At 43.7% G+C, this 12,049-nt stretch overlaps 1 protein-coding gene across 1 annotated transcript; it reads left to right on the top strand.

The window, feature by feature from the left end:
* Positions 1-6,244: 6,244 nt before the first annotated feature.
* PHALS_08378 (uncharacterized protein) lies at positions 6,245-6,436 on the top strand (the record flags this gene model as incomplete). Its single annotated transcript, XM_024723717.1, has 2 exons — positions 6,245-6,263; positions 6,303-6,436. The coding sequence occupies 2 exons, from the start codon at positions 6,245-6,247 to the stop codon at positions 6,434-6,436; spliced, it is 153 nt and encodes a 50-aa protein (XP_024574665.1).
* Positions 6,437-12,049: the final 5,613 nt, after the last annotated feature.

Here is a 12,049-nt window from a genome sequence, read left to right as displayed (position 1 = left end):
GAGGTGCTACAGCGTGTTTGAACTACCTAGACGTATCTTTTTGACGCGGCTATGACGGCAGACGGCAAATATATTCAGTTGTTGTTCACGATGTCAGCAGCTGCGATGTCATGTATGTCTAAGTACTTCAAGATGTGTTTGGCGTGTTCAAATCACCTACACTATTCAAGCTGACGCGGCGACAACGGCAAACGCATCCAGATGTTCATCACGTTGTCAGCAGCTGCGATATCATGTCACCTGTTTTTTTTTAGTCATTTGCAGAGTACTACAGCGTGTTTGAACTACCCAGACGTATCGTTTTGAGACGACGACGACGGTAGACAACAAATGTATTTAGACATTGTTCACGTTGTCGGCAGCTGCGATGTCATGTCTCATGTTTGACTGAGTACATTAAGATGTGCTTCGCGTGTTCAAACCACCTAGAAAATTCATGTTGACGCGTCGACGACGGCAAACGCATTCGAAGCGAAGACACAAACCCATCCAGACGTTCGTCACGTTGTCAGCAGCTGCGATATCACGTCACCTGTTCTTTGGATCGCTTGCAGAGGTGCTACAGCGTGTTTGAACAACCTGGACGTATCTTATTTATCGAGGCTACGAGCAGACGGCAAATGTATTTAGACGTTGTTCACGTTGTCAGCAGCTGTGATGTCATGTATCAAGTTTGTATAAGCACTTTATGATGTGCTTGGCATGTTCAATCCACCTAGACAATTCATGTTGACGCGGCGACGACGGCAAACGCATCTAGACGTTCGTCACGTTGTCAGCAGCTACTATATCATGTCACCTGTTTTTTTAATCGCTTGCAAATGTGCTACAGCGTGTTTGAACTACCTAAAATCATCCTTGTGACGCGGTGACGACGGTAGACGGTAAATGTTTTCACACGTTGTTCATGTTGTCAGCAGCTGCGATGTCATGTCTCATGTTTGACTCAGGACTTTAAGATGTAGTTTGCGTGTTCAAACCACCTACTCATGTATGTCCAATCTGCCTCTGAAATTTTCATATTGCTTGTTCACAGTCTGCCTCCCAGCAGTAGCGTTGCACTCGCCATATGACGCTCAATCTTATCGTAATAAAATTTTAAATTTTCGTCGAAAGTATAGCCGGGATGATAGAGTTGATCTGAGTTGACCGCCCATTCCTTTCCAAGATCAGAGGCAATTGCAGGGTGAAGAACGATAGAGGGATTTCTAAATCATTTCTGATAAAGGGTGGGGCTTTTTCAACTTATATTGTTTTATTCATTAGTGAGAGCATTGTTTTCAGCATCTACGTTTTCCGCGCAAATGCTTTGAAAGATATCCCCTACCGCACGATCAGCGCATGCAGACTGATTATCAAGTTATCAGCGGGGGAGGGAGTGCTCAATTCGATAGTTGATTCCTTTAGCAAAGATTCCTAGCGAACTTTACTCAAAAATGCAGATAACAATCCGACGCGATAGCCAAACCATGTTGACAAAACGCTTTGCTGCTTTTCCTCACCGGTTATGGTGTCGCTAACAGCAGTGGGATGAGCCATTCTATCTTTCAGTCTACAGAAACAACAATACCGGAAATACTAGACGCGAATCAAGAAGCCCAAAAATGGAGTCCATACCTATAAACTGCCAGCACCCGATATGCTGGCCACTGGTGCTGTCAGTATGTCGGAGATTTTATCCGTTAATACGCCACATGCATGTACACATATGCACTTGCCCTTTAATACAAGTTAATTTGCTAATATACAGCGCTCATCATACATAATGAGCTTTTCTCCTAAAGTGACAAAGTGGAGAGGTATCGTTTGCGTCGTAAGGCATTTTGTAGCGGGTGTCCTCATCGCGACACACCACTTAACGCTGAAGAACATATGGGTCAGCACTGTAACAGTGCTAGTCAAGGAGAATGTTTAGCTGTGCAAACGTGCAAATCCACGCTTCGGTGTAGCGACATTAAGGTATTTATCCAAAAGCGTTAAGCAGCGCAGCACATATTTTGACTGATTCATACGTTGTACGCATCGCCGCATTAATTGCTAGTGTCATGCGGCATTATGCTGATGGGACGACGCAAAAGGGCATCGTTGTCGGGACCGCGACAAACCAGACTGAAGAGAAGCGGGATGTCAAATCGATTAACCTTGACGCGCCTTGCACAGGGGACAACCAATCCGAAGGTGACGGCTGTCTCCATAGACAGACCACAGTCAGGTGTTAAAACGCTGTGCGGCAGCTCGAAGCTCTCCCCTTCATTCTCAGCATAGCTGAGATGCATTGGCTCAGGTACGCCCGTCGAGCTATAAATTGTGCATTTCAACCAAGTCGTGCCGCCATAAAGTTGAATTCGGCATTCGATGCCACATTCAGCGCTTCTTCTAAAGAAGACGGATTCACACGGAAGACTTCCATTCTGGCCGCGCCAGTGCATAGACCCTCCATAAAGACATTAACTATGACCGCCTCGGGGACGGAATCGACTGCCATCCCGGCAATGAAATTTCTCAACTCTTTGACAAAATCCAACTATTCCTTCTTGCCTTGTCGGGCGGCAAGCAAACGCGATCGCACGCGACATGCATGGAAGGCGGCGAGAAAACTTGAAAAGACTGACGCTTCAGCTCCTCCCAGGAGGGGAACGCTGCTCCAAACGAAGTATTACGCGTTAGCGCTCATTTTCGCGCTCGGACCCCTGAGCTTGGAGATAGCTAGCGCCACACGCTGTTGCTTGTTTTGGAGCACGGCGGATGCCATAGCCATCTCGGCCTCTCTCACCCAGAGCAGGAGATTCAAATCAATCCTTACCCTCGAAGGTCTTAATGCTCACCATGAGCGGCCTGGATCGGGAGGATTCGTCCGTCGTCGACCGCTGTAGCATGACGCCACCGTCAACGCCGACATCTTCTGCTTTAGGGCTCTAGCAGAGAATTTTCATAGTTGCAAAATCCTCTTGGCGCGCGCTGATCACTTCAGGTCCTTGCAAGTTGAGTTGTTGTACGCTCTCATGGCAAAGCAGAGACATTTGTTTGAAGCCCGTCCTGCATACCTGGAGTTGATAGGAATATTGCTCCTATAGAGGATCAGTCGAAACCTTAGGCGTAGATTGACTGCGAGTGCTAACAAGTGCAGCTGGGCTGCCGTAGCTCTTTGCTTAGAGGATAGTTACTCAGGTCACCGACCTTACGTTCTATACTAGAACCAGAATGAGTGCAGCGGATCGCAATCCGCCAGAAAGCAATACCTTAACCCAAGATAAATCCACGCTTCTGTTCAAAATTGAAAGCGTATTTATCTGTTTTATTTGCGACAGAGCCGTCTATATCTAAATCTCTAGGTTTTCCTGATTAAATACTAGAACTTAATAATGTGCAAATTTACTGGCAGTCCCACCAGGTAGTGGCTTCTTGTTACGGTGTATCCACACCGTTGTGTGATTACACCGCCTTGTGTAATTCACACCTTTGTAAAGTCACACAAGATGATGTGACCCACCCTTTCATACCAGGGTACGTGTTACTCCGTTACATCGAATGTTCCACCGCTAATCCTTGAGCTCTCTCTCGGTTATGGTACCACTTCGTTTCTCTCCAAGAGTCTCGTCATGCATCCAAAACCAAATTTTCGGGCTCGTTCGCTGACCTTTGTAATAGTATGTAACTTGCGGCGCCCCGGCAGCTCGCAATTGTACCACTGCTTTAGAGCAGAGGGTGGCTTAGTAACAGGTGATGGTGGGGACGTTGCTACGTCTGCTACAAAGCTCTTTGCATCCATATGGCTCACAAGAGCTGGATCGTGGTATGGATTCTATAAGCTCACGTAAAACCAAAAGTGGGGTTGCATTTTATTTAGTATTATCCCTTTCTCGCTATGACCGCGAACGGTTTGATGTAGCGCGGTCGCAACTGTGTTAGAAAATACAGACTGCATATGTAGGTATCATTATCGTTTTTAGTCAAATGTTTTACCAAAAATATTCTTGTGTGTTTCACGTACCTCTGATATTGGTGTAGTGGTTTCAGAATTCTTGACTCTCACCAAAATATCGCGCGTCCAGCCAATCTCATTAAGATGGAATTCTTTATTTTGGTAGGAAGTGTAGTGAGGCTGATATCAGCAAGTCAAACTAGAACGACGAACTCTTTCCACCTGAGATCTCAACCACTTTGAAATGGTATCGAAAGCTCCCGAGGGGTCTATCAAACCATGTATATTAAGTGAAGTAAAGCCTGTATAAATATGCAATGCGTTATGTGACTCGAACTCACTGAGAATGATATCTTCACAGCACAGTTCACACGTTCCGTCTAACCATCGCATTGCGAGTAATTGGCGCCGGGTATTGTCTCATCAAAACGTTGCTGTACAGTGTGGATCTTCCTCCGACACAATAGCTACCGACATGTCATGTCGACCAGCCACGTTGTCGAGGAACAACTTAGCTGTTTCATCACCGGTCACATTATCGCTGACAACAGCGAAATGAGCCATCTTACCATAAACAAAACAATATGATCGAACGCGTCTCCTATAGACTGAAAAAAGTCCACAATATTGGACTGCCACTTTACGTACCTCTTCGGGTGGATATCTCGGAATAGAAAATACAAAATGCCTACTAAACGCTATAATTATGTGGTGTAGCACGTATATGTGGGTAAAAACGTATGCGCGCACATTTAGAATGTGTGAGCAAGTTAAACCTTGCTTCATAGGGCAGCACCATCGACAAACCCCCCGATCCCGGCAGGAAGCCATTTGTGCCTGATATCTTTATTGTGGAGCACCATAACAATGTATGTCGCTTCTAACTCTTACTCTTTAAGACCGCAGCTAAATGGTGACAATGCAAACGGGAAACACGGGTGAGCTGAGATTTATATACAAAATATCTTTATACCAGTAGAGACGTGCTGAGTTATAGCAAAAAATGAGAATGGAAGATATTTGATCCAGCATAACAACATCTTTGCTCAGGTGTTTGGAACAATATTGTTCACAGCGTATTTGAGCGTTCTAACTGAACATGTGTCTGGAACGATCAGCAGTAGACAAATTGATTCTAATACCAAGTCCCTTGAACACACAAGATTCGCCAAGATTTTGCTGTGATGCGTGGATTTTGACTCGAAAAAATTGTGAATGGCGAGTAAAAAATTTGCCATGGTGCACTTTGGATGTATGATCACCGCAATTGGTGTCGCAATTAGCACCGAGATGGAATATCTCCGTAGATGCCCCCAACGGTCACAACGCTTGAAAACTTAAAAAATCCCAGATTAAAGTTTATACTAATGGTCTACTAACTCGGCAGATTGTCCATAGGCGCCAATAATTAGGGTGGGGATTTATCCGCTGACAGGTTTTGTGCGTGCGCACGTGAGGACTTAATTATTTTACCTGTTGGATTGTCAATACATATCGCTCACTAATTATATTATCGCTTCTCCCATTCTGATCCCACCAGGTGTATCATGTTATTCATGCAGTATCCTGTACTTGAGGTCCCCAATATGAGATTTCACATCAAGATGGGTGTAGTGATGTAATACAAAAACATTAGGCCACTAAAATAGTGGTGCGAATACGCAACTAAATGCTTTGATATTGCGACATCCAAGTAAGGGAATTCTCGCTTCCCAAGCTTTTCAAAACAATTGCCACCCAACACATTTAGATCTGACCAATCTTACAATTTCCTTTTTCATAACTAAAAACAGAGAATGAGGACGTAATTTGGATAGATTTTACCTTGTACATATTCCGCTCGACGAGTCGGAAATAGGCACATCACGGATATCGAAAGCAAGAATCGGTACCTAGATCGCGATGTGGCGAGCAATGTCGCGGTAAGAACATCAATTCCAAATAGCACAATACATAGTTATTTTACAGTCCTTAAACCCTCATTCTCATTGGCCTGCCCTTCGAAACACGGTGCGAGCACGAAATAACTTCATATTGAACGTAGACTCAGCAATTAAAAGCGGCAGATAAACACATAAAAAATCAAGAAGAGGAAGGTCACAATCTGACCGATCCCGTTGCGTTAAAGAAGAGATACCCCGTATTACACCAATAAATTATGATTTTTGTTGTTGGAATATCAATTCCTGTGAATATTGGAATATCGCAAGCGAGTTTTGATGTCACGTGATGAAATGGCTTCTCATGATGAAAACTTTACAATAATGAATTTCGAGACTGATTATATTTTTTTTTGATTGTGGAAGGCTGGAGTATAAATATATGAATCCTCCAGTCATTGGTCTAAAGATTATTTTGGATTTCCTGATACTCTAGACAGGACCTGGCATTGGAGTACAGTGGGCAACAAGAAAAGCTGCACACAAGCCAGGCTTTATGGACAAAAGTATTGCTAGGATGGTTGCGAAATACTACATGACACAAACTTCGTGGAAAGGAAGTCAAATTACATAGCTAAAATTTTAAAGTGATGCTGATTTCCCGGCAGACAAAGAACAGCCGAAAACGGAATACGAACATTATTAAAATATACGTACGCGTTGCCGCGGATTGAAGCAAAGCTTTGATTTCCCAAGATCAAGTACCATGATGAAATATTAATGCGTACCCAACACAATAACCTTCGAAGTGACCAAGTCGAAGGTACCAAAAGCACAAAACGTTATCCTGATGACGTCATGATGAGCTTGCCACATCAGCCTCGTCCATGCCGATTAAACTTGAAAGAAATCTTGCCTTGGCAAACCAAACTTCTTTCAAAGACCTTTTGCTTCAAATCAGCTCTCGTGCTTGGAGGTGGCCGTCCTGATATCCTTCGTAAAGCGTCTGGCGTGAAAGCTTTCTGCCATTCATTGTAAGTACACCCTGCTTTGTCCCGTCTATTGCGAGCATTAATATCTTGTACCAACAACTTGAAGCACGCCATCGTTTACCGGCGAGTTGGTCTTGTAATCTCCCTGTACACTTTTGAGTGCGACATGCATTGCGTCAAACTCGAGTCGACCAGCCACTCGTGAATTGACATGATGCTGATTGCATAACAATCATTAATAAAGAAAAATGGTTTTCGATCTGAGCTAAACAAATGCGCTGTGCATTTGCCATTTTGCATTCTCGTGGATACACATTGGGCACAATGCTATCCAATCTCCATGCCATCTATAGTGGTGACAGTTCTTGCAGCTTTCATCGGCGCTGGTCGAATCTTGCACCGTCTAGTGTCTGCAGGTACAATCGCTTCATATTCATAGTGCGCGGCTCTGTTGATACCGCCACCCTGTATCTTGCGCTTTATGTCCTCGTGATGCAGCCGAGGCATCACGGGCTCCCACGCAGCGAGCCAGCTCTCGCCATCAATACCGAAATCAGGAAATTGTACAATCCGGCGAAATTTGCGAGGAGCATCAGAACAAAGTCGTCTGTCTTGACAGGGCGCTAACAACGTGAAGCTGTTCTGCCAGTCTCCTGATCTCGTCAACGCACTCTTGCACATCGTTACTTTTGCTCACCACGATCGTGGAGGAGGTTCAATTAAAATAGGCATGTTAGCTCCTCGAAGTGCGACTTGATATGCGACAATACATCATGCGCATTACAAGTAGACCAGACCAAAGCCAATTGTAAATTCTTGATTGCAAGGCTAAAACATATGAGCGGTAGATGGCAAAGTGAATATTAAATTGTTCGTTTATTAGTTTGCGATAGAACTTGCTGCATTTAAGCCTGTTACTAGATGTCCTGTCGTCTACTCATACAAAAAGTTTGGCCTCTTTCTCTTACTTATCGGTATCTAACCATTATGACACCTCTTGTCTAAGTGTTTTCTTATCAACAGTCCCGGATATAGGAGCTCACATAATAGTGTTTCATCCTCACAAAAAGTACAGTCCTTTCACGAATCAGTCGTGGGACTGGCTAAGAGCTCCACAATGCAACATGGTTGCCCTTTTATGCCGAGAGAGCTTCGCCTCACATAGATCGCATTATGGTAGAGCTCGTACGATGTAATCAGGTACAGAACCAAATGCTTTCAAAAAAGCTTGTTTAAAGTTTCTCTGCTCTTACAAGAAAGACAAATGTCATGGGCTTATCCTATCTCGACTAAGAAATATACGTTTTAGAGCTTTGAATAACATCGATGTTTAATTATTTGCGTGCGGCTACAGCCCACGTGTATCACGGGTGTGTTCGCTTCGGAGCTCTTCATATTCATGAGAATCGCTTCTTCGATACTATTGGATGTTTACATTTGCACTAAATTGTGATAAGAAAATCGTTCAATTGTACATTTCTAAATTGTACACAATTTTACAGACGTGTAAGGTTCATGTACCGAGAAGTACAAAAAATCCATTACATCGTAGATGTCGAAGTCAATGGATTCTAGCCATAATTTGGCCTGGCTGGAATACTTTAAGCCCTAGATCGACCGGAAGGCAAAGACATACAATGCCACACACTACTCTCCTATTATAATACAGCGCATGAATCCACTTCTGCTGTTGAGAACTGACATTTTTACGCCAAAAAAATGCAATAGCTTCAATGCAGGGCATGGGATTGTCCAATATTATCAGCAACAATGTTGCTGAGTGACTTGTGTAAAACTTGGAAGACAGTAGCGACAGTGGTGCAGCTGTTTATAACGATATGAAATGGAGTGATCCTATATCGAGGTATCCAGCGCGTATATATGTAACGACGAGTACGAAAAGGGTTGGTCATGGTGTTTTGAAAATATCCGTTGAAGGAGATTACAAGCGACCGAACATAGTCATATCCTGTGAAAGGGGCTATGTAGACGGGCGGCTGAAAGTCGCGATTAGAGAGTCGGGCCCTGAAGTTACAAGAGAAGCTTATCCTTGCATCGATAAAATGACCCCACCACGTCACCTCTATCGTGCGAGCCATTTGCCGTGTGATGCAGCAAAGCATCATGCTTTGTTGCAAATAAGTTATATTCAACCGAAATGTTGACGAAGGCTAGTTTAGGTGTTGTAAGTAATTTTTTCTTAACTACACCACACCTCTTGTTAAGCTTAAGGTTTTGTTTTGAAATATGCGCTCAAGGAACTGCAAGACGCCGGGGTCATTAAAGAAGTCAAGTTGAAGGAGCAGTCGTTCTTAATGTGTCCGATGTTGTGAACACTGACCTAGTACTGAGGGTGAGGAATGGAGCAACTATCCCTCAGGACTCGTCGGATTCTTTAATATTTTGCTCAAGAATCTAGGACATGATGACAAAAAAGGCCCACCATGCGTGATTCCCCCGGATCGGGCATATAACCTTAATTTTACTTGGTTCCTGAAACAAAATACCACGTCACATGACATGATTCAAGAAATAAGTACAATCTCATCAACGCTTTCTTCCGTGCTAAACACGAAGAGGATTTAGTGAGAGTAAGTAAAATCACCCATTTTATGCTGACTTTCTGTGCCGGGAAATTATTGACAAATGGCAAATTGTGCATATTTCCAGTAAGCTAAATATAACTATTTATATGGAGTTAATGTCGATTTCTATATAGAACATGCTACAGAGCAGCATTATCAGCTGTATCGGCTCAACACACTTGAGAGTTTTATTGACTGTTTGTGAAGAACATGGACGTTCCTTTCACTGCAGTGATTACTCCCAGTGATTTGCCCTGGGTGTACCCATTCTCCAACTACAGTCAATCGTCTGGTGATATCTAGGCCCTTACGTGTCTAGAAAAAAATTGTTTCGAAACTATATTTGTCTATAGCAGGGAGAACTGTCATGGATATTTTCAATAAAGACTTGTGGGTAGTACTCGAGTGTAGACAAAACATTCGCTGATAAAGAGTAGTGCCTACAAAATCTCCTCTCTGGGTTGCGATTCATCCTAAATGCAGATCCCGCAAAAAGAAGGGCCATTATAGACCCGCCCGCTACATCTGATAAATAAGAATCTGAGGGAGTGGCTCGATCAACTTACATGCACAAATAAAGGCAAACAATGCCGACATGGCGTGACCCCTTAATAATCTTCTTCAAAAGGATGTCAAATGGTGTATAGGCGCGGTGTTAGGTAGACTTCATTGTTGCTAACGATGAACTTCATGCGTGGCCAGATACTGACGAATCCAGATAGGCAACTCTCCCTACGGTGCATCCGCTGGGTAGTTTGTGACCTATACAGATTACGCGCCGTCAAGCATAGCCACGTTGTCGCCACGCCTGTCATAGAGAATGGCAAGACAGCCATCCTTCTTTGTCAATCACCTCTTTGAGGCAAGGCATCAACCGGGTCAGCTTAATGTTGATATGAACACTCTTTCGCGTCATCCCAACTATCGCTTATCGCAAATCACAATGGTGACGCTGCGAAATGATGAAGCGAAATGTAAAGCGTACGGATCAGACGCAATACGTGTTGTGCTGACGAAAGCTTTGAAAAGCAAGGCGTTGAGGGCTCAGATTGTTACTTTATTGAATAGTAGGGTTGCACGCCTGCACAGTTATGTTTCTAACGGCTTCTGTATTAGAACACAGGCTCAGCGTGTAGTCGGTCCTATTGTTGAGGGACTAAGAATCGGAATACCCCACAAGGCACTACCTCAAAAGGTTTCGGAAGAAAAAAGAAAATATTCTCGGTGAGTGCTATATATTGGTGGCAGGACATGTACAAGTAAGAAAGCACATTGCCAATCGTTTCATTGGATAAGCCCTGGTACTTCTTGTTAGTCTGCTGGTTCCAGGAGAGTGTTGGTAGTCTTAAAAAACAAAATGTATTTATCCCCAAAATACGCAAACGGTGATTTCAGATTTGTGGTATTTGTGATCCTCTGAGCAAGATGGCTCATGTTACTGCCATCGGCGATTTTGTGTGCCAGTAAGAATACAGCCGAGCCGGTTCTTATCAAACTGTTTTGTCAGCATGACTATCGGCAATCATTGTATTGAGTAGACATTCGAGCTTAACAATTAGATTTATCAAACTTAATTTAAGGTACTCGCCACAAGATTGGATATATCAATCAATGATGATTCCTAAGCAGACGGCCGGATGGATCGCGCGAATCGCGTTGTGAAGGATATTGTTCTTCTTAGGAAGCACTCGCGCGGAAAGACCGCGATACGGGAACATGTTGCTTTCGCTAGTGAGTTTACGTTGAATAAATCAGAGCGTGTCTCTACAGGCTTCACTTTACTCGACATGAAGGATTTGCCATTACTCCATGTGCATTTGGCATCGCCACGATATACATATAGTATACTATGAATATGATGAGAGCAGGATTTGATCCTAAGAAGAAAAGAAAAAATATTTTTAATATATCATTTTTCATTAAATTTTGAGAAAGTGGTTCTGACACAATCGCTCCAATGAAGCTGGCTCGGAAAGCTTTAAGACGCGCAAGACGGCATGTTTTTCACACCCAGAGCGTGAGCTCATCGGTACATTTGCCAGCTTCAAACACCAAGGAAGAATCCCTCACGGAGGGTGGGTTGCTCGAATTACTGTTGCTCTAAGCGCAGGCGGTGGACATCGAAAACTTCGGGTTGAGAAAACGCTTGCTGAACAACTTTACTAGCGTTCAACTTGATCTTGGTGTAGGCGGGAGCTCCGAACACATAGGCGTGAATGAGCTTCGCACTAGCGTGTCGAGCAACTTTGGACAGTAATCGTAGAGTATTTTTCTGTGCAAAAGTCGATGTGACGCATGCGCTTGCATTAAAGCATTATGAGCTCCTTGAATCAGGTCCAGCTTGTCAATGGCAAGCTGATTTCGTCGTCAGCTTGAAGTTGGGGATTCGCGACACTTTCCGCCGATGCTATAGAGCACGGCCCCCCAAGACTCGTGCAGCGAGGCGGACAGTGCGAGTGTAGCGGATCGCAATTCGCTACCTCCAGTAGTACTTAGAACCTAAAACCAAGATAAAGACGCTCTTCCGTTCAATTGAAAGTGTGTTTATTATGGTTTAGATATGCGCCAATATCTAAAATCTTACGCCTAATTAATTAAACAATATTTAATTAATATAGTAAGACCTAATAAATATGCATTACTACTGGCAGTTCTGCCTTCTTGTTACGG

This window comes from Plasmopara halstedii (assembly GCF_900000015.1).
Source record: "Plasmopara halstedii genome assembly, contig: Scaffold_322, whole genome shotgun sequence".
In the NCBI taxonomy this organism is placed as follows: Eukaryota; Oomycota; class Peronosporomycetes; order Peronosporales; family Peronosporaceae; genus Plasmopara; species Plasmopara halstedii.
This window is presented reverse-complemented; position numbering and strand designations above follow the sequence as displayed.